The 25,071-nt window shown below is 40.4% G+C and overlaps 1 protein-coding gene across 4 annotated transcripts in view; it reads left to right on the top strand.

Moving 5' to 3' along the window:
• RTN4 (reticulon 4) overlaps nt 1-25,071 on the top strand; it is a 58,174-nt gene that overhangs the window by 11,349 nt on the left and 21,754 nt on the right. The window contains exons 2-3 of one of the 4 annotated variants that reach the window (XM_058667794.1): nt 5,697-5,753; nt 7,100-9,493. The exons of 1 other annotated variant lie outside the window; for it this stretch is intronic. In XM_058667794.1, the coding sequence (XP_058523777.1) occupies nt 5,697-5,753; nt 7,100-9,493 (2,451 nt within the window). Of the gene's footprint in view, nt 1-5,696; nt 5,754-7,099; nt 9,494-17,471; nt 17,733-25,071 lie in introns of those variants that run through there. 2 more of the 4 variants (XM_058667791.1, XM_058667793.1) reach the window with 2 other exon arrangements.

Genomic DNA, 25,071 nt, shown 5'->3' with positions numbered 1-25,071 from the left:
CTCACTTGGGGAGTAAATCATTGGACGGAAGATCTTCCTCTCTGTCTCTCCTCCTCTCTCTGTATATCTGACTTTGCAATAAAAATAAAATAAATCTTTAAAAAAAAAATCAATTCTTCAAAGAAGTGGAGGAGAAAAACTTTGACTATATGAAACTGTATTTACCGTGCACGTGTTTTTATTCCTCCACGAAGATCAAGGTTCCTGTCTGGTTTTCCGTTTCCCTCACAGACGTGCTCTGCACCTCTGAGGCGCCCTGAGGATCTGGTACATGTCTAGTGCAGGATCCCCCCAGAGCTCCAAAGGGGTCACTGCCGACAGAGCCACTTCTGTGAAGCTGCTGTTTTCTGTTCACTCTGCCTTGCAGTGTCTAGGCAACTCCTAGTCTGAGCTCAGCAAGAGTGCAGGTCCTTGAGCTTGAGCCCCCTCTGTGCTGGGAACCAGAAAGCTTCCTCAGACCGAACACGGGGGCAACTGCCCGACCTGCTTTTCTTTTTCTCACTGCTCACTTACGGCCCTTTGCGTAGTGCCTCACGACAGTTACTTCCTGTATTCTTGTCCGTATATGTAGTTGTTTGTGTTGGAGGGATCAGGCTTGTATAATTCTTTCACTGTCAGAGTGAAAATTTTTTGTTTATGTGAGGGGAAGGGTGACACTGGGGATGGAAGTAGAGAATTCCCATCCATGTGTTCATTCTTGGAATGCCTGTAACTGTGGGGTCTGGGCTAGGACAGGGCCTGGAGATGGCATCTCATTCCAGGCCTGCCATGTGCTGGCAGGGACCCAGCAACCTGAAAAATGACCTGCTGCCTCCCGGCAGGAAGCTGGACTCCAGAGCCGAGCCAGGTTGCTGGAACACAGACATGTGCCTTCTCTGTGGTTTTAAAAGGCGATTCCCTCCCTTGTGTTTTGCAATTAGATGTGATTTTACATTTTTGGTTGTAAAATTCTTGAAGTGAGCTTATTAGGCAAATAGTACATGAGTGTGTGGACATTAGTAAGATTGTGATAGCATGTTTATGTTTTGTTTTGCTTTTTTTAAAAGCTGGTCAGTAATTAAAACTGAATACCACTTTCATTTATTTTAAAAAGGGTTTAAGATCATGTCTTTATCAACCTTTAACTGTCAGACAGCCTTATGATAGAAGTAATTAGCATTGCATGCAGGTTGGACTGAAGCAGTCTAAAATAAACTGGTTTTGATAAGGAAATGAATCTAATACTAGGACCACTATGAGGTGCAGATCATTTGGACAAAAGTTGTTTTGTCACTGGTGCTCATTTTTCATAATGTCATGTATAGTTTGATGATTCTTGATGAGAAATTAAATGGCTTTTTGTAGTGACCGTTAATATTCTAGTTTGTCATTAACTAGCTGTGTAACAATGAGTTAATGATCTGAGTTAGAATGGTGAATTTCAAGATTTAAAGGGTATCAACATTCGGATAAAGCAGTAGGAAGTGTATTGGTGTTAAGGAGATTGACGTTTGGTTAGCACTGATGAACTGTTCAAAGTTTAGGCAGGTAAGTCAGAGCATCTAGAAAATTTAAGCTGGGAGGTTTTTAAGGATATGTGGAATATTTGATAGTAAAATGGAATGGCTTGTTGCGAAGGTTCTAGCTTACTTTTAACCTATTACTTGGTGAAATAGGTATTTTTTTCTGTTTTTAGTTAGTGTGAGCATAATTCCTTGGCATAGTAACTTGATTATGAAATCATTAATTTCTTTGAACATCACAACCTTTCCCGGGGGGAAAAAGCTAAAATCAGTAATTTCTAAAGGAATAAATTAGTTTTTGTGTCTTTAGCTTAAGAATTTGGCAATTTTTCAAACATTAATGTTGCTCAGAATTTCATTTTAATAACCTTTATCTATTAGTCTTTTAAAAATTCAAGATTTATATTAAGTTGAGGAAAGGAAGTGTACTCCATAGTGTTTAAAGAAAAGAGCCTCTCTGCCCCCCGTGTGGTGGACCAGAAGGCCAGTTACTCCTTCCTGTGGTGCTGGCATCCCATCTGGGCGCAGTTCTAGTCCAGGCTGCTCCACATCCTGTCCCGCTCTGCTTATGGCCTGACAGCAACAGAGGACGATCAAGTGCTTGGACTCCTGCAGCTGCATGGGAGACCCAAAGGGGGTACTGGCTCCTAGCTTTGGATTGACTGAGCCCATAGGGAGTAAACCAGCAGCTGAAAGACCTCTGTCTCTAAATCTGCCTTTCAAATAAAAATAAATCAATCTTTTTTTTTTTTTTTTTTTTTGTAAGAGCATGTTCTGTAAACTTTCTGGCATCCACTTTTGGTTTGGTGATTCTGGGGAAGCTAGCTTTTTGTAAATGCCAGTTTCAGCCTCTGTGAAGTGGGGATGACAGTAGTATGCTTTGGTGTATTGAGTGGTTTGAGGTTTGGATGAGTACTGAAAACAAGGTGCCTGGCCAGTACACTGTCTGGCATCCACTGTAAATGCTGTTATATTAAAAGTAGGAGCAATTAATCAGTCTAATATTTTAGATGATCACTAAGTACTATGCTGAATGACAGCTTATTTTGTTTGAGGAGAGCAAACTTGAAGGTTGTAAGGATGAATTGACACATGGTGCTTCTGCATAAACACATGGTTGAGATAAAACACAAAAGACTTGGGGGTTAGGCTGGTTTGAACCCTGGCACTCTGACAACGCAGGGCAAATAGTTTATTCCTTGGAACAGTTTGAGGTATACCATTACTCCTCAACTTCCCTTTTCTGTAAGTTGTAGGCACAAAGGGACTGAGTTGTGACTTTGTTAGGACTACACAGTTGTGATTGATGGGGTCTGTGAATGCAGGCGACTCAATTTCACGATCAGTGATTATCTCAGTAGGAACTGGTGACCTCTGCTGTAACTGAAGGACCTGAATGGTAGTGAATGACCTTGTGGGTGCTTAGAACTTTTAGAAATGCACGTTTATTTTGTAGTTATTGTGGATCCAATCTTGTTTTAATTTTTTAAAAATTTAGTGATTATTTGGAATGTCAATTTGAAGCCCTTTTTATTTGTCTAAATGTCAGTAATGCTATTTTTATTATGAGTGATTCTGTTAGTAGATGGAAATGAGGATGCATTTTGAAATGTATGGAATTTTCAGCACAGGTTTAGGTGTAGCTTGTTTTTCCTCTGATTTTTATAGTAATATATTAATTCATTTTGCAAATGGACTTTCCCTATTTTTGCAGTTTAAAAAGGCAGCCTTTTTTTTTTTTTTTCGAAGAATTGGCTACCATTTATTTAGGTGGAGCAGCTGTGCAATTATTTGCTTCTGGTCTTTGACCTCCAAATTTCAATTTTATACAAGCTTTAAAATCATTTGTTGTAGCTGAAAGGAGCTTTTTCTTCATTTTACAAGTGAGAAACTATAAGTTAGGAACACTTACCAAGTTTTCTTTTTTTCACTAGAATTTTGACAAATGAGTAACTCCATAACTTAATTAAGAACACATAGGGCAAATAAATAATTAAAAATAACATAGAAAGCTATGTGTTTCTCAGAAAAATTAATTTCAAAGACAGTTTGACAGACAAGGAGGAGAGAGAGAAAACAAATCTATTCTCTCTGCTAGTTCACTTCTTACAGAGCTACAGCAGCTGAGACACCACTGGGCTCAGGCCAGGAGCCAGGAACTCCATTGGACCTTCCATGTAGCTGAGGGTGATCACAGACAGAAATAGGAGGGAGCTGAATTGGAATCAGGGTAGCTGGAACTCCAACTGGTTCTCCAGCATGGTATGGCAGAATTGCAAACCATGGCTCAACCCACTGTACCACATGCCGCCTGCAAGTCATCTTTAGAACATTTGTACTTGGAGGTATAGGCGTTAGCTAAATCTCTACCTTATTGTCCTACTGGTTTGGATGAATGGCCCATCCTACTTACTGTTATAGTTTATGGAAGGCTTTTGAAAGGTAGAGTGACAGAAATCTTGTGTCTGCTAGCTCATACCTTAAATAGCCACAATGACTGGTGCTGGGCCAGACTGCAGCCCAGTAACCAGGAACTCCATGTGGGTCTACCATTTGGCAGGAACTCAAGCACCTGAGCTGACATTTGCTGCTTCTCAGACTCCTTAGCAGGGAGCTGGATTGGAAGTAGAGCAGCTAAAACTTGAACTGGTACCCAAATAGGATGCCAGAGTTGGCAGGCAGTTACCCAACTGGCTGTGCCACAATGTCTGCCCCTTTAGTGCGTCTTCTCTGCTAATAGAGTCCTTTCTTGTCAAACCTTGGATTATTTTAATATGTTTTGTCTTTAGAGTAAACCACAGAAGAGCTTTAAGTTAGGATCTTCCAGCTGCAGGAACAAAATGACAGTTCAGTGTGTGTGTGTGTGTGTATTACAGTACATTCTTAGGCTGCCCTAACAACATCAGACTGAATGGTTTCACTAGCAGAAATTAATTTCTTAATGTTCTGGATACTGGAAAGTTAGTTTTCATCCCTTTTATTTAGTTGGTTTTGTTTTTATTTACTTGCTCTCTTCCCAGATGACCACAGCAGCCCTTGGCTGAGACTCATAGCTGTGAACTCAGGCCCGTCTCTGGGCCATCTCGGTGGGAGGAACCCAAGAAAATCAGTTACGCTCTGACTGTTCCCAGGAGCTGCCTTTGCGGGAAGCTGGGGTCAGGTGCTGGAGCTGGGTGAGGCACTACCTCCCTGCGAGGCTGAGAGCCTGCTTTGTGGATAGTCTCGTTCTTTATGCTCACGTGACCTCCTGTGGGAGGTGAGAGAAGGGAGAGAGAGAGAGCTTTCTGGTCTCTTCTTGCAAGGGCACTGCTTGATATTAGACCAGGTCCCCGCCTTCAGGACCTCACCTAACTGATCGTACCAGAAGCTGTGTCTGTAGATGCCACCACCCTGGCTTGGCTGTATGATGTATGTTGGGAGTGGCCCTGGGGTTCTCAAACACATCAAAAGTAGGCTCTGAGGTTGAATTCCTGAGTCTTTTGAGTTCTTTGTTGCTTAGATTTTGGAAGGGGAGACAGTTAAAAGAGAGATCTCAACATCGCCATTTGGAGTAGATTTGTAAAGAACGAAATGAATTTTTGCCTGTAAAACACTTACATGAAAGAGGTAATATGTATATTCCTAAGGATAACTAGTATTTTCTTTGTGTTTTTTACCTTCTTTGGCACTGGAATAAGGGTGCATTAGGATTAGTGTCTTTGAAGAACAGTGCACAATGATCATCAAGTAACTTTTTTTCTATGTAAACAATCTAGAGTGTAAGAAGATGCCTAATTTTGTTTAAGTGGCCTTCTAAATTGAGCATATGCCAGCAACAGAAGATCAAACATATTAGGTACTAGTTATATTCAAATTAATCTTTGGGACTTGAATAAGACATGACAGCTTAACCTGTCTGAAAATGCTAGTAAACACTTTAGATGCAGTCTATTAAATGAGAAGAGTAAGATAAAGCTGCTTTGGTTTGTGAAGTTTCTTTTGCCTCTTGAAAAAAAATTCTGTGGATATCTTTTAATCAGCTTTACAATATATATGATGATTTATCTAAATTAGTGACACTAGTTTTTCTAACTTCCTTTCTATCTTGGTCTTTTTCCTAAAGTTTTTTTGTGAACCCATTACGAACTGAGCCCTTGCTTGTTCCTTTCCTCCGGTCTCTGTCTCTGCTGAGCTTGTGTTCGGTTTGTTTTTCAGATGAGGCCCTCTTTGCTCTCCCTGCTGCATCTGAGCCTGTGATACACTCCTCCGCAGGCAAGTTCTTCCTGCCAGCCTTTCACTCTGTGTTAACTCTGTGTGGAGTAGTTGAACTTAACTAAAATTTAGCATGGTTCCAAGAATTTTTGTATACTGAAAAAAAAAATTTGAAATTGCATACTGCAGACAATAGCCAAGTGTTCAGAAATGGACAGAACTGATGAATAATGAGAAAGAAATAAGGAATTCTTGGATCCTTGTTCTGCATAGATACTGTGACTGTTTCTTTTTTCTGAGTAGTTGATCTTTTATAGCCAAAAGGCTTTCATTAAGTGATCCAATCTGTGGCATTTAATTCAGCAGTGCCCCAGCTTTTAAATATTCTTCTCAAATCTTCTCTTCCTTAAAACTAGTTAAAAGCAGCATTTCTCAATTGATAACATTTGAGTTTTTTCTTAAGACTTCTGTAATATTTGTAGCATGTAATTGCATTTTTAAACTTAGTTTCTTTAAGAAATAGTGCTTGTATATATTTATAGAATACAATGTGAAGGTACTTCAGGAAGTTCATGGAATATGGAATTTATGTATTTTGGTGCAAACTGTTGAAATTTATGCATTTGAGGGGGTCTTCATAAAACTGATCAGAAATGTAAATTAGGAAAAACTTGTATCTTTTATAGATACTTAAATTTATCTGAAAGGCAGAATGACAGGTATCCTCTATCTGGTGACTTATTCCTCAAATAGCTGTGACAGTTGGGGCTTAACCAGGTCAAAGCCAGGAGCCTGGAATACTCTCTAGATATCTCACATGGGTAGCAGGGGCCAAGTACTTGGTCATCTTCCCAGGTGTTAGCAGGGAGTTTTATTAGAAGGAGAGTAGCCAGCATTTGGCTGGCACCATAAGGAATGCCGGTATGCCTACAAAGCACGTGGCAGCTCAACCTGCCATGCCACAACACTGGCCCCTGTGCATGAATTTCAACTTTGTTTTTGCACCAAAATAATTTCTGTCAGTTCCATTTTCTGTGATCTTGAAGTATGCATGCCAAGTACCTTGCAGAATGTTTAAATGAGGCTAATTAATATATCTATCCATCACCTCAAATATCTATCATTGAATTGTGAGGTTATGTAAAAATCTCTTGATGATATTTGGAAATATGCAATACATTATTCTAAACTACAGTGCTGTGCAATATAGCATTCACATATCTTATTGACATTAGCTTAATATTTCAGTGATGATTCAAGTCCTCTTGTTTTTTAAATGCTGCTAACATTTCATTTTAGTTAATAGTAAGTCTTTACTAACACTGTTTGATGAATCTGTCATAAAACTTGCATTAACTCTGAGAACACTAGTATTCTCTAACTTTCCTTTCTGTCCATGATCACAGAAAAAAAAATGGATTTGAAGGAGCAGCCAGGTAACACTGTTGCGGCTGGTCAAGAGGATTTCCCATCTGTCCTGCTTGAAACTGCTGCCTCTCTGCCCTCTCTGTCTCCTCTCTCAGCTGCTTCTTTCAAAGAACATGGATACCTTGGTAACTTACCAGCAGCACTGTCCATGAAAGGAACACTTCAAGAAACCTTAAATGCAACTTCTACAGAGTTCTTAGAGAAAGCAAAAAATCCATTTGTAGATAGAGATTTAACAGGGTTTCCAGAATTAGAATATTCAGAAATGGGATCAAAATTTAGTAGCTCTCCAACATCAGAACCTGCCGCAACAGTAGCAAACCCTAGGGATGAAGTAGTTGTAAAAAATAAGGATGAAGAAGAGGATTCAGTTAGTAAGAACATCCTTCATAATCAACAAGGATTACCTATGACTCTTACAAAGTTGGTGAATGAAGACCAAGTTACGTCCGCACAGAAAGCGAAGAGCAATTTTAATGAGAAGGAAATTGCAGGAGAAGCTCCTCTGAGGGAGGAATATGCAGACTTCAAGCCATTTGAACGAGTGTGGGAGATGAAAGATATTTATAAAGAAGGTAGTGGTGTGTTGGCTGCCGGGGGTAGTATAGGGAGCAAATTGGAAAGTGAAATGGATGAGAAGTATTTTGCAGATAACCTGGAACAAGCAAACCCTGAAAAGGATAGTGAAAGCAGTAATGATGACGCCTCTTTCCCCAGTACACCAGAGGCTGTGAAAGATGATTCAGGAGCGTATATCACATGTGCACCCTTTAATCCAGAGGACATTGCAACCAAAAACACCTTTCCTTTGTTAGAAGATCACACATCAGAAAATAAGACAGATGAAAAGAAAATAGAAGAGAAGAAAGCTCAAATTGTAACAGAGAAGAATATTAGCACCAAAGCATTAAACCCTTTTCTTGCAGCAGTACAGGATTCTCAAACAGATTATGTCACAACAGATAATTTATCAAAGGTGACTGGGGAAGTAGTGGCAAACATGCCGGAAGGTCTAACCCCGGATTTAGTACAGGAAGCCTGTGAAAGTGAGTTGAATGAAGCTGCAGGTGCGAAGATTGCTTATGAAACAAAAGTGGACTTGGTGCAGACCTCAGAAGCTATGCAGGAATCACTCTACCCCGTGGCTCAGCTTTGCCCGTCATTTGAAGAATCTGAAGCTACTCCATCACCGGTTTTGCCAGACATTGTTATGGAAGCACCACTCAATTCTGTAGTTCCTTCTGGTGCTTGTGCAGGGCAGCCCAGTTCATCGCCATCAGAAGCTCCTCCTTCAGTTAGTTATGAAAGTGAAAAACTCAAGTCTGAAAATCCACCACCATATGAAGAGGCAATGAATGTAAAACAAGTATCAGGAATAAAGGGAGAAATGAAAGAGCCTGAAAGTACTAATGCAGTTGTTCAAGAAACAGAAGCTCCTTATATATCCATTGCATGTGATTTAATTAAAGAAACAAAACTGTCTACCGACCCAAGCCCAGATTTCTCTACTTACTCAGAAATAGCAAAAGTGGAAGAGCCAGTGCCCGAGCATTCTGAGCTAGTTGAGGATTCCTCACCTGATTCTGAGCCAGTTGACTTATTTAGTGATGATTCAATACCTGAGGTTCCACAAAGGCAAGAAGAGGCTGTGATTCTTACGAAAGAAAATCTCACTGAAGCTTCGTATGAGTCAGTGTTAGAACATGAAAGTAAGGAAAATCTCAGTACTTTACCAGCGGAGGGAGGAAAGCCGTATTTGGAATCTTTTCAGTACAACTTAACCACCATGAAAGATATGCCATTACCTGACGAAGTTTCAACATTGACCAAAAAGGAGAAAATTTCTTTGCAAATGGAGGATCTCAACACTGCAGCTTATGCAAACGATGACTTACTTGTTTGTAAGGAAGCCAAAATAAGAGAAAGTGAAACATTTTCAGATTCATCTCCAATTGAGATTATAGATGAATTCCCTACACTTGTGAGTTCTAAAACTGATTATTCGAAATTCACCAGGGAGTACACTGACCTGGCAGTGTCCCACCAAAGTGAAGATCTAAAGGCCCAGGGTGGAGCTGGCTCATTGCCCTGCTCAGCAATGCCTCCGGAGCTTTCTAACAAGGAGGTACAGCCTAAAGATGAAGAGCAAATCTCAGATGAATTCTCCAGAGATAGATCTGACACAGGGAGGGTGCCCTTACTTCCTCCAGATGTTTCTGCTGTGGACACCCGCACAGAGCCCAAACAGATAGACAGCACAGTTAAACCCAAAGTTCTTGTGAAAGAAGCTGAGAAAAAACTTCCTTCTGACATAAAGAAAGAGGACAGATCACCATCTGCTCTATTTTCAGCAGAGCTGAGTAAAACTTCAGGTAACCAATCCATGTGTTATTTTGCAGTTTTGTACCTTTTGACTTTAGTTAACAGCTGTACTTCCTGCACTTTGTCCTATGCTTTTTGAGTGTCTAATATATCACATTGGGAATCCTCCTTTCTCACTGTCTCAGCTGAAGATTTGAGCACTTTTTCTGTTCCTCTTGCACTGCTCGCCCTTGCTGTGAACCTTTTCACGTGGGTATTCAGTTTTATATTGCACCACAGCACTAGAAAACACATTTTAAAATTGGTTTCAATATCATCTTTTTGTGTGTGAGTGCTTGAAGAGCAAGAGATACAAAAGCAAAAGATACTTTTGTGATGCTAGAAATTTAGTTTTCAAGGAAAAAAGACTTTCTGTTGCATGTTTTAATTATTTCAGTATAGCACAGTATTGTTCCACTGATGAGATAAGGTTAGGCATATTGAGTGTAGCTTTTTTTAGAAAACTGTAAGTTGAAGTACTTGATTATGAAGCATTCTGAAAGCTGTAATTCTTAGTCTCAGTTTTTTCACCTGGCTGTATTTCTCCTTTACATGACTTGCTTAAAGTGATTTGAACACCTATTTTCATTTACCTTTCCAATTTAACTGTTTTCTATAGAACAAGTAGTGTGTAAGTATATTAACTGGATGTATTTATATATTGAAGGAAAGGTAACATTGCAACAGAGAAGTCAGAGCAGAAATTGTTGTAATCCAGGACTAAGCAGGTTTTGCATACTGAGGAAGTGGCGTGAGTGTGGAGACAGAACACCTTGTTTGGGGAGGAATATGGATATGAAGGATAAAGAGGAATAATTACAGATGACTTCAGGGGTTCTGGTTTCCTGGCAGGTACAAATGTATAGATGGCAGTATCAGAAAAATTACGTCAGCGGCATGAGAAAGAGTATTTATAGGAAGATGAATCCCATTTTGAATATGTTAGTATTCTGGTGCCTATGAGGTACCCAAGAAGCCATGGATAGTCTATTTGTTAAGTTATGGATGTCACAAGAGACTTTGCCTAGGCTCAATGTGTATTTGTCATGATATTGACACAGAAATTAAAAACTTAGATGTAAAAGAGGGAGAACCAAAAGAAAGATTTAGAGGGCAAACATTATCTCATGCTTCAGAGGTCAGTGAGATTAAACCTTAAATTTTGTGAAAAAGGAACAAGAGTTTTGGCGTGATGACAGTAGGTGCTGTGAGTAGGCAGGGCTAGCATTGACCATTGAATGTGACAAGCATACATTGGCTGCTCTTAAGTTTGTGATGGTAGGGACCGGCAAGGTGTCTCAACAGGCTAATCCTCCACCCACAAGTGCTGGCACCCCTATGGACACTGGTTTGTATCCTGGCGGATCCACTTGTCATCCAGCTCCCTGTGTATGGCCTGGGAAAGCAGTGGAGGATTGGTCAAAGCTGTGGGAGACCCGGAAGAAGCTCCTGGCTCTTGACACCAGATCAGCTTAACTCCAGCCATTGTGGCCATTTGGGGCATGTACCAGATGATGGGAAGATCTTTCTCCTCTCTGTAAATCTGCCTTTCAAATAAAAATAAGTCTTTTGAAATGTGAGATGGTAAAAATGATATTAAGCAAGAACAGAAGAGTGGGTGGGGAGGGACGTTTTATGATGTGGGGGAATTATGATAATAGGTGCTAGTAGAGAGGGGATGAGATGCTAAGTTTGGTTGGGAGCATTTGCTTTAGAGAATAGAAGGGATAATACTTTGCAGGGAATGGAATATAAAGTATAGATGTTGCAGGTAGGATTTTGTGGCTGCAAGTTAAAGGGATCATTTCATGGTGAATGTTTATTTCTTAAAGCAGAATGTTGTGTAAGAACTTACTGTAAAAGAACTTGTAAAGACTTCAACAATCATGCTTCATAGGTATATACATACTTCTCTTTATAAAATTATTATTTATTTGTTTGAGAGGCAAAGACAGAGCTCCCATCTGCTGGCTCACTTCCCAAATAGCTACAGCATCCTTAAGTGAACCAGGGCCTGGAGCTGGGAGTCAGGAACAGTTCCATTTGAGTTGGACTCCACCCTGTGGCAGGAGTCCAGTCACGTGAGCATTACTGTCGCCTTGCAGGTTCGGAAGCTGGAGCCCACTGCTGAGCCCAGGCATTCTGCTTGAGACCTTGGTGAACTAAAGTGCATTTGAACTCTTAGGTCAGAGTCTGTCCCTTTTTTTTTTTTTACATGTGTCCACAAATAAGAGCTTTCTTTTGATGTTTGCATTACATAAACTGTATTTTACTATATGATCGCTGGGTTTTCTCACCAAAGCTGAGGTTCAACACTTTCCTTAAAATAAGTTTAGTAAGAAAATGTATTTATTTTTATTAGAAAGGCAGATTTACAGAGAGAAGAAGAGACAGATACTCAATTACCTAGTTCACTCCCCAAGTGGCTGCAACCACTTGATCTGAAGCCAGGAGCCAGGGACTTCTTCTGGGTCTCCCACATGGGTACAGGGTCCTAAGGCTTTGGCCATCCTTACTGTTTTCCCAGGCCACAAGCAGGGAGCTGGATGGGAAGGAGAGCAGGCAGGGATCCCAAGGCTTGGAGGCAGAGGATTAACCAATTGAGCCATTGTGTGGGGCCTTGAACAATGTTGTAATTTGTTTGAGCTTCAGTAATTTCAGTGCAGAAATTCCTTTGGGGGACAATGGGAGGCAGTGCCATGGCTCGACTGGCTAATCCTCCACCTTCAAGTGCTGGCACGACATACGTGTGTTGGTTCATATCCTGCCTACTCCATTTCCTTCCAACCCTGCTTGTGACCTGGGAAAGCAGCGAAGGATGGTACAAAACCTTGGGACCCTGCACCCACAAGGGAGACAAAAGAGGTGCTTCCCTCTTCAGATTGTTTGTAATTTTTAAATTTAATCACTGTTCCTGCTAACTTGTATTTAAATATATTATACATCTTAATTATTCTTTCCCTAAATTATTGGAAATAAAAAGAAAATGGTAAAATAGATTTGAGCGTTTGAGTTTTTCGCAGAAAATTTATATTCCTGTTTCCAAATTACAGTTTGTGTGTTCTCAGCAATAGATGTTACTGATTTTTGGATAGGTAATATCTGCATTTCCGTGAGAAAGTTCAAGATTCCCGTCTCCGTTGCCTAGACCTTAAGCAGAGCCTCTGATGTCATTCCCGTCCCCCACTCCTTTACGATTTCATTGATTTATTCATATGTATGGCAGAGTTAGCATCTGCTGGGTCACTCTCCAGGGTTAGGCCAGAGCCAGGAGCCTCTGTGGAGTCTGCCGTGCGGTACAGGGACCCTAGTACTTGGGCCAGCCTCAGCTGCTTTCCAGGGGTATAAGTGGGGTGCTAGAGCAGAAGTAGAGCTGGCACCATATGTGATGCTGGCAGTACAGGCAATGGCTTAACCTGTAACAGTGCTAGCTCCCTATGAATTGTTTCCTGTGCATTCAGACGTGGTATTTTTAAAAAGTATATAAACTTGTACCAGTTTGGTAGTTGAAGGTAACATTTTACTGTTTTGACATTTGGCTTGGTTCCTAGTGATTATGAATGTGTTGCATGCCCTTATTGACCATTTGCTCCGTTTGTGAATGGTTTGTTCATGCCCTGTCCTTTACTTACGTTCGTTTAAATTTTTTTTTAAGATGTATTTATTTTTATTGGAAAGGCGGATATACAGAAAGGAGGAGAGACAGAGAGGAAGATCTTCCATCCAGTGGTTCACTCTGCAAGTGGCCACAATGGCTGGAGCTGAGCCGATCCAAAGCCAGGAGCCAGGAGCCTTTTTCTGGGTCTCCCACGTGGGTTCAGGGTCCCAAGGCTATGGGCCATCCTCAACTGCTTTCCCAGGCCCCAAGCAGGGAGCTGGATGGGAAGTGGAGCTGCTGGAAGTAGATCCAGCACCCATATGGGATGCTGGTGCGTACAAGGTGAGGACTTTAGCCGCTACGCTATTGAGCCAGGCCCCACTTGTCAAGTTACAGGTTTACTTAAGTTTTCTGGTTTTATTTTAATTTACAGCTTAGTGGACATTTCGGTTTCCACAAAGGTGCATCTATACCTTTTTATTTGTCTGTTTTTCATTTTTACTTAATGTTGATTTAAAAGTTGATTTTGAATTTTGGTCATAAATCTTGTTATCTCTCAGGCCTTTTTGAAGTAGGAGTGTTTTTCCTAGAGCTGCGGTATTTTGGTTAGTTCCCCACTAGATTGCCTGTGTGGAATGGGGAAATCAAGTGTAGACTAGGGAGTTGGTGCCATCTAGTGTTGATAACGGAAAACTAGATCTTTGGAAGGCATTATAATTGTCCATATGCAACACATTTACAGAGGAAGAGAAGTTAGTGGTCTGTGGGTATCTGATTTAACAAATGACTAAAAAATAATTAATAAACATTTCAATTTTAACAGCACATAAGTAGATAAATGCTTGAATAAATAATATGAAATGACTTTACAAATTCCCCCAAGCCTGTGTGCTTTAATGAAAACTTAAGATTTAAAATATTTGTTCAGAGCTTAATGACTGTCATTTTTGAGTTCTGAATTTAGAAGCGCTTTAATTCTTTAGGGATAACTAGTTAAAAATAAGAAGTCAGGATTTATTTAGTTCTCAGTGAGTACTTTCACTTTAGATTTTTTGGTGGACTTTAGTATTCAATTTTAGTAGCCTATGTGAAGTTGTTTATAAATGCTCACTTTTTGCCAATTTTAACTTGTTTTATATTAGATGAAAATACCTCATTTTATTGATTCACTTCTGCAGTTAATGTTGAAGTACTATAGTGGAGTCCATAGAGGGCATTATATTACATAATTTGTTAAGGTTTTTCAGTAATGAAGCTTGTTTAACTATAGCTCGGAAAAACCATATTTTGAAGCAAGTTTAAAACTATTCTGTAGCTTCAGTTGTGTCTTGCTAAAGAAAAGATTGCTGTTCTCTGTGGGCAGGAAATAAAATAAATATTCTAGCTGTTAAGAGCACCATATAACCAATTTCTAATTTAAGAGAGTAGCACTTTAATAAAACGGCTGCTTCTGTCCTTACTTGACCTGTTAATGTAGGGTGTGATGTGCAATGTGACTCAAACTATGGTTACATAAATTTATCTCAGCTGGAGAATTAATGGCACACATATGTAGAAAGCATATTATGAGGGGCAGGCACTTCTCTTGGAAAGATACTGGGCTGTTGCACAGAATTGAATGAGTAAGTAAATGAGCTTTTTAAAATGCATATTCTTTGTTTTATCCTCTGCTATTTTTACCATATTTTTGCCAGATACTGTCTGGAAGCCTTCTGGCCTGCACTAACTCATACGATACTTAAGCAAAGATAGCGTGTATGACATTGTTAATAAGTCTGTATTCACTTTTTTTAAGCACTTTTTTTTTAACTTCATTAACCAAGTTTGATTGGATGGAATGAATGTCAGTTGATTCCACAAGCTTGTTTTCCTTGTGCACCAAGTAAAAGCAGACATAAAAATGACCTCTTTTGTAGCTCAGAATGCTTGCCACGCTTCAGAGTTCATGCTTTGATTTTTTTTCTTCTGCTTGAGACACTGTGAAGTATGTTTAATGTTTGTGTGTGTGGTTATTTATTTGAGAAGTAGAACTAGAGAGATTGCTCTTCCTTCACCCAGTGGTTCACTCCCGAATGACCACCTGCCCTGGGCCAGACCAAGCGTGGCAGCCAGGAGCTTGATCTGGGTCTCTCCCTTGGGGACAGGATCTCAAGCATTTGGGCTAGTCACCACTGCTCTTCCAGGCACATAGCAGGGAGCTGGATGGGAAATCGAGCAGCCATGACTCAAACCAGTGCTGATTGCAAATTGCAGGTTAAAATGCTGCATCACAATGCCAATCTTGGGATATTAATTTTTGCTACTCTCTGACTTAAGGGTTAAGCTAAGTTAAGTATACAGAAGATGTAAGTATAATGAATGCTAATAACTTGCATCTCAAATTATTTCTTATTGATACTTATGATAAATACTTGTATATGTAGTTAGTATTTATTAATATAGCAACCTGTAACTTGAAAATAGTGTTTTGGCAATTATTTTTCAATACTTCTCATGTTAAATGTTGATTTTCGGTTAAGTGATTTGTTACCAGCAAATACTACGTGGGAAGTATTTTGTACTTAATAGTCTAGGGTTCCAAACTATTCCATGGAGAAATGAAACATTGTGCCACAAAGAAGTCAGATTTGTGCCATGGGGCAGCTCGTGGCGACAGGGATCTGAAATGTCAACAAGCAGGGATTCAGAGAATGAGCGTAAAGTTAGCTTTTTCACTTTAGAACTTACAATACTGGACTGCTATGTTTCTTTTAAAGATTTTAAATTATTTTTTTAAAGATTTATTTATTTTATTACAAGGTCAGATATACAGAGAGGAGGAGAGACAGAGAGTAAGATCTTCCATCCGATGTTTCACTCCCCAAGTGAGCCGCAACGGCCGGTGCTGTGCTGTGCTGATCCGAAGCCGGGAACCAGGAACCTCCTCTGGGTCTCCCGCGCTGGTGCAGGGTCCCAAGGCTTTGGGCCGTCCTCTCCTGCTTTCCCAGGCCACAAGCAGGGAGCTGGATCGGAAGTGGAGCTGCCGGGATTCCCGGGGCGTTCAGGGCGAGGACTTTAGCCGCTAGGCCACGCCGCCGGGCCCGATTTTAAATTATTTTTATTGGAAAGGCAGAGATGCAGAAAGACCTTCCATCTGCTGGTTCACTCCCCAAGTGACCACAATGGCAAGAGCTAAGCCAATCCAAAGCCAGGAGCCAGGAGCTTTCTCCAGGTCTCCCCCGTGGGTGCAGGGTCCCAAGGCTTTGGGTCATCCTCTCCTGCTTTCTCAGGCCACAAGCAGGGAGCTGGATGGGAAGAGGGTCGGCTGGCACATGAACTGGCACCCATGTGGGATCCCGGCATGTGCAAGGCGAGGATTTAGCCACTAGGCTATTGCAACGGGACCTGGACTGTTTTTAAAGTTGCTTTTCTTTAGTTGTGATTGGAGTTAGAAAAGCAGATTGGAAAAGACATATTACTGGTATGCAGGCCATCTCTGATAAGAAGAGTTTTGTGGCCTACAGTTTCACAGCAGAAAATATACCTATTTAAGTGTGGCTGTGGTCTTAAGACTTCTGTAGGTAAGTTGTGTCTCTTCACAATATTTTCCAAATCGGGCATCTTAAGATATTTTGGATTTGTCATTATTTACTGCTTTTGCTGCTTAGGCAGATAATTACCACCAGGTAAGCCAGTTGTAACATGCTCTGAAATGAGCTTCACTGTTACAAAAATGAATAAACAATTTAGAAATGCTATATGTAGATTTTTAAATAAGAATACAATTTTGGTTCTTTCTCAGGTCAGATGATCTAATTAGCACACGAATGTTTCCCTGCAAGCTAAGAATCAATTAAAGTATCTGTGTAGTATCTAATATTTATTGAGCGAATGAATTAGAGCAAGTGGTGACTAAGTGCGTGTTTATGTCTCCGGATTTCCTCAAGAGTGAAAGGTAAAAAAGATTAAATTGTTGAAATTTAAAACTTTTTAATTGAATTAATATCTATGCAAAATAAATCTTGATTTATATTTTTCTCATTAGAGTAGAAAAAACAATATTCCAAACTTTGCTAAACTTAGCAGAAAGTAAAAAACAACTCAGTGTTTCCTAAGCTTGGAAATCAGTTTCAGATCAGTCCATTTGTATCTTTCAGGTAGCTGTTGATTTTAGGGTTGTAAATAAAACAAAAAAACGGTGCAATTATTCAGCCATCTGCTTTAAAAGAAATAGGCCCTGCATAGGACTCTCAGTGCTTTTTAGATGTGTTCACTGACTGATGAGCTGTTGAAAAAACAGTCCTCTCTTTTCCTTTACTTTGGGAGCCTCCCCTGCCTCCTGCAAATGCAGCTTCCCCTGGTAGGAGCAGCCAGCAAACCAGCCCGACAGACAGATAGAGAGAAGGTATTAATGGCTGAGCATTAGTAGCCTAGTTACAGCGTGCACTGCGTCAGGCAGCTCCACACCCAGAAGACGTCAGGTGACTTGAGTCCTGCCGCAGCTGTGCAGCAGGAGAAACTGCAGACTGGGGTTGAGGAAACAGGCATCTCATGTCTCGGGGTGCACTTTTGCAGTTACAGCTGCTCTGTTGGTATGCATAATTGATCATTGCAACTGAAGGGCAGAGCGTGACCAGAGATGGACGGTCAGAAGAAGAATTGGAAGGACAAGGGTATATCTGCCTTTTACATTTTTTCCATTCAGTCTTGATTTAGTAATACATTTCTAAGAATAAGCTTTACAATTTAGATACATTTTGGACAGAATGGGAAGCCTATGAAAGGTTAAGAAAGGATTAAAGCAGCTGTCTCATTTATGTTTTTATCTTTGCTTGTGTACTAGGAATATGCTGCTCTGTTTCCCTGGCCTTTGATTTTGTCTCTTTGGTCCTACTGCCTACCTTCTGCTCGCTAATCTTGCACATTGTAAACAGTGTAGATCTAGTAGATTTTGTTGGTCTCTTTGATGTGGTGAATATTAATAGCTGTTCATAATGGAGTTGTTTTTTTTTTTTTCCTGTGACCAAGTGTTTAAAAAAAGCTTCCTTGGTGTAGTTGAAATTCTATCCTAGGGGTTGTAGGTAGCAAGATACTGTGTTTGCTGTAAGTTTCTTTTCTTCGGAAATCTGACTTGAACCTTTAAAATTAGTACCAACTGCTTTTTAATTGGATTCTGTTTTTATATATGTTGAAATTATTAAATTGTGTAAAGTAGCTCTCAGTGCATGTCTGTTTAAACTGCTGTCCTTCTAATAACCAGGCGTTGAACTTGATCCTCTTTAAGCCCAGATCTTTTCAAATCTAAGGGGATCATTGAGAATTTAAGCCTATAAGTGATAAAATGTTGACTCCAGTGAATATTGTAAAACATATTTTATGTGGATGGTTAAATGTGCAGGTTTTTTTCCCCCAAAACAGAAGGCAATAGACTGTATCTCTGTCTAGTTAGAATATATCCTCTTTAAAGTTACTACACCTATTTTTAAGTAATCCAAAATAGATATTTTATACCTTCATGTGGTTGTCTCGGCCTGTTCAAGTTTTATAATACCGTTCAAATATTTTTTTCTTCTAGAGAAGAATTACTAGGAATAATATGTGGAGTTAATTACAGTATCTGAGCAGTATGCTCTTTAAAATTTTCTCAGTAAAGAAATGTGAGGGAAAGGTGAGTTTAAGAATAAGCTCATTGAGACTTGGGAAAGATTTAAGTTTAAAGAAACGGTATCACTAGATTTTTGTAATGATTTCTTTGCATTTGAACTAGAAAGATTTTTATTTCTTGGTTCTTCCAGGTTACTGATGTTATAGAGTAAAAGATAAATTTAAATATTTTTGATAATTAAATATGATGCATCTAATAGCAGTAAAAAAAAAAAAAAAGGTGTTAAAAATAGGTGAAAAGTCAACTAGGGCCCATTCTGCAACTATTAAATCTCTACCAGTGATTTAACTCTTTAAACCATTTAATAGCTTAAGTTCTGTTTTTTTGCTAGAATAATTGGGTATTTTGAGACAGAAGTAATTTAGATCTAGTGTAGTCCATATTTGATCAGGGATATGATTATTTTTAGGCAGCAAGTATAAAATCAAATTTGCTTTGGAATTCCCCCAAGGAGCCTCACGTTGTATCTAAGTGGAATGGCCTAATATTTTTTAATACTTCACCCGTTTTGGTCAGTAAGATTGCCCTCCCCTTTATTCAATGGTTAAGTTACACTTTTGTAATTTTTGTAATCGTCTAATATTAACATTGTAGATTATAGAATAGAATTTAAATTGGAAAACAGCAGTAAGCTAAAGCTGTGATGGAATGAGTTTTTCCTAATTTCTTTTTCTTAAAATATGTAATTATGGAGGAAAGAGTCTAATCTAAGGCCTACATAAATTTTGAAAGTATATTTAGGCCCATTTTGTCCCCCTCTGTGTTCTCTCTCTTCCTCAGGGAAAAAATTCCCTCAATGTTTAAAAAATGTGTGTATGTGTGTGTGTTGGAGTTTTGGAGCTTTTTTGCAGATATACTGATATTTAAGACATTTGGTCTTGTAGGCCAGGATAATGTTTTCTTTTGTTAGCAGAGTGCTGATAAGTGAAATTGAATAGTACTAGATTACAGAGGTTACCCAGAAAGCTTTAAGACAGGATTTTTGAAGTGCTTAAAATGGAAAGTAGATGGTAGGAGTAGGAAGGGTTGGGTTTGCATGGGGTGGAAGAATGATATAACCACTAAAAAGAGTCAGTGAGCAAAGCGTTCTGGAGAGAACAGAGTATATAGGACAGTGGTTAACAGATGTGTAGAAGGATCTCATCACGTTTATTCTGTAGTGAGCATCATTTAGTGCTTCTTAAAAACACACATTCCTGTGATTGCCAAGCCTACCAAGCCAGACTTCACAGAACCTGGCAATCTGTATTTTAAGCATTCTGGTATAATTGATGTTATTATCAAGAAGATTCAGAAAAGACTGATCTCGGGTTTTCTAAAGAGCCAGTTGGTTTTATTTTTATTTTGGCCAGGTAAGAAAAGTACCCATTTGGTTTTCAGGTTTCCTGGTGCCAGTTTTGAGCTTCTGTGCTTTTATAAGGAGATAGCCTGGGCCAGGTTGCAGAAGATGTTAGGTTTTGGATTACATCATAAAGGACATGAAGAAGCTTTGGAAATTCTGAAGTTTGTACTGATAAAAGCCTGTTTCAAAATTGGGTTGAATAAGTTAGTGAAGAATTTAGAGGTAAACCAGTTAGAATGATATTCTGACCTGATTTAAAGCAGACAGGACGAACTAGGCCTGGAATAGTAGTGAAAAGGAAGTGGCAGATTTCAGAGCAAAGGAATCCGTGCCACACACAGCATGGCTGCTCCAGATGAGGGGAGCTTGGGGCTCCAAGAACAGCGCTGCTTCAGTCAGCATGAAACACTTGGCAGTGGTCGTGCTTTTTAGTGTCAGTAAACATGGAGTTAAAAGTAGACAGAAAGGATGTGGATATTCAGGGGCAACAAGAATTTTCAATAGGAATGGACCTTTCCGTGCTACGGAGAAGCCTGCTAATGTGAGTGTTTGGGTAAGGCTGTGATCCAAGATTTACTGCCACACTGCCGTGCATGTGCCTGACCCGGGATGGAGCCCTGGGCCCTGGAAATTTTTGGCTCTTTTATTATCACCAGTAGTTTTGGACTTTGGCGCTTCATTTACTGTAATTAACCCTTGAGGAAAGGGTAAAATGACTAGTATTAAAATGCATTGGATGGCACCTCAAGACAAATGGACTCTGGGCAGTTTCTAAATCCTGCTTGCTTGGCAGAGGTTCTTGAAGGCTGCCCAGTACTTGGCTTCAGGTTGCCTGAGGGTGTGACTGTGCACATACATTTCAGGAAGCAAACACCAATGACTTGGCGTGTAATGCCCCCCCAAAGGCTCAGATCAGTTGTTTGAACTACAGATGGCAGACTTTTGCTTTCAGTTGTAAACTCAACTGAATCCCAGTATTTAGATATTCATGAGTTACTTCTAGATCTTGATTTGGTGCCACACTGTGTATCTATCTGTGACAGAAAATTGGGAAGATACCACTGAACAAGCGCACAGTGATTTGGGAGAATATTTCTAATGGGGTGTAGGTGTGTTGGGGGTGTCATAGTACATTTTGTTCTGTGGCTTTTCCTCCTATTAGACAAATACTCTATTAATTTTTTTTTTTTTTTTTAAGAAAAAGTTCTGGGGCCCAGCCCCGTGGCCTAGCGGCTAAGGTCCTTGCCTTGAACGCACCAGGATCCGATATGGGCTCCGGTTCTAATCCTGGCAGCTCCACTTCCCGTCCAGCTCCCTGCTTGTGGCCTGGGAAAGCAGTCGAGGACAGCCCAAGGCCTTGGGACCCTGTACCCACGTGGGAGACCCGGAGGAGGTTTCTGGTTCCCGGCTTCGGATCGGCACAGCACCGGCCCGTTGCACTCACTTGGGGAGTGAATCATCAGATGGATAATTTTCCTCTCTGTCTCTCCTCCTCTCTGTATATCTGACTTTGTAATAAAAATAAAATAAATCTTTAAAAAAAAAAGTTCTGACCACTCTTAGGAATTTAGGGTCACGGCTCCTAACTGGTCTTCCAAATCCTCTGTCACAGCCAACTTAAAATTAATCTCCCTAAAGTGTAGCTCTCCTTAAATCTCTGAAGGGGTTTTCCTTTATTCAGATTGAGTTCCTAACTTCTATCTTGGACTTCAGAGATTCTGTAGCTTTTCCCCAACCTTCACAATGTCCTCAGTTATTCTCCATCTACAGCCATGTCGAAGGACGCGCTCCCTAAGTATTGCTGGTTTTTACTGTTCCTCTGTTCTCTCCCTAGAACGCCCTTTATTCCCATTTTGTTTGGCCTAAGTGATAGTCAAGGGCCCCGTCATCCTGGAGGACCTGCCAGTCTCCTCAGCTTGAGGCGATTGTTTTCCTCAGCACTCACCTCTTGATTCTCAGTATGTACCTTCAGTTAGTTATTTTTACATACCTAGGGCTCATTTTCTAACCTAAAAATGCTTTGAAGGCAGAACCAGTGATGGTTTCATTACTGGGTCTCTGTGGCTCTGTACAGCTTTTCAAGCAAGGGTCTTGAGAACTCTCATATTTAGCCTTGAACCCCATGTATACATGTTGGGAAACTTAAAATTATTTTTCAACTTGGAGAAATTAGGAAAAGGATACCCAACCTCCTTCTTTCCTAAAGGAGCAACATAATTTAAGTATTTTTAGGTTAAACCTGTAGACAGACATCTTACTAGTTGTTTATTACAGCTTTCTTACTTTACAAATATGGAAACCAAGAAGACAAAAGAAATTAGTCCACTGCACTAACCACTAAGGCCTTACTATTTATTTATTTGCAGTATATACATGCACAGTGAAAGGCTAAAAATGTCAATTTACGTGATGTATATTGTGACTTTTTATTTTAGGATTTATTCATTTTACTTGAACCAGTTACAGGGGAAGAGAGAGAGATTGAGATCTTCCATCTACTGGATCACTATGGTTGCAGTGTCCAGAGCTGGGTCGGTCCAAAGCTGGGAGCCAGGAGCCAGGAGCTTTATTGAGGGTCTCCAATATAGGTGCACGGGTCCAAGGACTTGAGACATTCTCCACTGCAGCAGGGAACTGGACTGGAAGTGGAGCAGCTGGGACTGAACTGGTACCCATATAGGATGCTGGCACTGCAGGAAGAGGATTAGCTTCCTTAGCCACCACACTGGACCCATGATTTATTCATGCACAGTGTTAACTATGGCAACTTCCTGAAAATGGTATATGCTTCATTTCTGTACAGTCCTCACACTGCAATTAAAGAAGCACTAGTGATAGTGTTAGCTATAGAAAGAAGATAGCTGTAGTTACTAGTTTGGTATTGAAAGGTTATGCCTAGTAGGAAGTTATTGAGCTAGGAATGTATTTCTTAGTTCTTAAGGTTTGGGTTAATGGCTAGAATGTTTCAGCAGTGAGCAAAACTTTTTTTTTTTTTAAGATTTATTTATTTTATTTGGAAAGATTTACAGAGAGGAGGAGATATGAAAAGAAAGATCTTGCACCTGCTGGATCACTGCCCAAGTGGTTGCAATGGCTAGCGCTGAATAAGGAGCCAGGAGCTTCTTCCAGGTCTCCCACATGGGTGCAGGTTTCCAACGCTTGGGTCATCCTCTCCTGCCTTTATAAGTCACATCAGGGAGCTGGATGGGAAGTGGAGCAGCTGGGATGTGAGACCTGCACCCATATGGGATCCTGGCTCATGCAAGGTGAGGACCTTAGCCACCAGTGTATTGTGCTGGGCCTGGGTTTCAAACTTTTAATTTGCTAATATTAGTGTGACAATATGGGAAAAATCAGGTAGGAGTTATTCTGGAGGGAGGGGAATCCCAGACTATACAAAATTGCATGATAAAATTCAAAACTTAAAATAAAAATTAAAAAAATCTTTTAAAAATTGTATTGCCTTCCCTCAAATACATCAGCATCATTTTTTTAAGTTAATTTTTTTTTTTAATTTTTGAAAGAATTACAGACTGGGGCCCTGGCATAGTATCCTAGTGGCTAAAGTACTTGGCTTTGTACTCGCTGGAATCCCATATGAGCTCTGGTTCTAATCCCGGCAGCCCCACTTCCCATCCAGCCCCCTGCTTGTCGTCTGGGGGAAGCAGCTGAGGGACAGCCCAAAGTTTGGGAACTGCACCTGCATGGGAAACCCAGAAGAGGAAGTTCCTGGCCCCTGGCTTTGGGTTGGCGTAGTTCTGGCCGTTACATCCACTTAGGGATTCAATCACTGGATGCAAGATCTTTCTCTCCTCTCTGTATATCTGACTTTACAATAAAATTACATAAATCTTAAAAGGAAGGCAGCTATGCTCACTACTACATCACCAATGCTAAAATTACATAAATCTTAAAAAAAAGAATTACATACTGGGAGAAAGATTGTCCATCCACTGGTTCATTCCCCCATGTGGCTGCTTTGGCCAGCACTGGGCCAGGCTAAGTTAGGAGTTTCATCTGGGTCTTCAGTGTGGGTGGCAGTTACATGAACATTTGAGCATCCTCTGCGGCTTTTCCCAGGCCATTACTGTTGTTTTATCTGCTAAGGTATTCCGATGGTGAGACTTGGTGAAATAGTAAATGTTGCTTATGAACTTGCACAAGTTTTGCGGGTGATGAGTTAGTGGGTTTCTTCCCATTGATGAAAACTTACTTCCTGTGCAGCTTCATGTCTTTGGATCAGCACAGCATCAGCCGTTGTGGCCACTTGGGGAGTGAATCATTGGACGGAAGATCTTCTCTGCTAGTTCCCTCTCTGTATATCTGACTTTGCAATAAAAAACAATCTTTTAAAAAAATTCATTTATTTATGTGAAAGTTAGTGTTGGCAGAGAGAAGGAGAGACAGAATTACCTTCCATTGGTTCATTCCCCAATGTCTCTACTGGCTGGAGGTGGCTGGATCCAAAGCCTTATCCAGAAGCTGTCTGTTGCTCTCCCTTGTGAGTGCGGGGGCCCAAGCCCCTGGGTCATCTTGTGGTTTCCCAGGTACATCAGTAGGACACGGGATCAGGACTGGAGTAGCTGGAGCTCAAAGGAGGTGCGGATGTTACAGGCGCAGCGTTACGTGCTGCGCCACAGGGCCAGTGCCAACTCCACAGCTGCATTTAATACTGGATTTCTCTGCCAGGCTTACCTCAGGGTATTGCTTTTATTTAGTTTGTTTGGCTCACTGTGCATTTACATACATGAAATTTTTGCTCAGCTTCAGACATGTTGGGTATTTTCTGTTTTTTACCTAAGGGAGAGGAGGTTCAAGTGGTCCAACTCACACTGATGGTAAATTAAAGGCCGGAATAGCCACACTCTTACTGTCCATGGGAGGATGGAAGCATGCCATCTGCACAGATTTTTTTCTTTTTTTCCCTCTGTCATTTATTTGAGAGGGAAGTAATTATGGGGAAGAGGTAAAAGCTTACTGTGTGGTGCTAAATGATTAATATTGA

The sequence above is a fragment of the Ochotona princeps genome, chromosome 8 (genome assembly GCF_030435755.1).
Source record: "Ochotona princeps isolate mOchPri1 chromosome 8, mOchPri1.hap1, whole genome shotgun sequence".
NCBI lineage: Eukaryota > Metazoa > Chordata > Mammalia > Lagomorpha > Ochotonidae > Ochotona > Ochotona princeps.
Note: the sequence above shows the minus strand (reverse complement) of the source record. Positions and strands in the feature narration are given on the sequence as shown.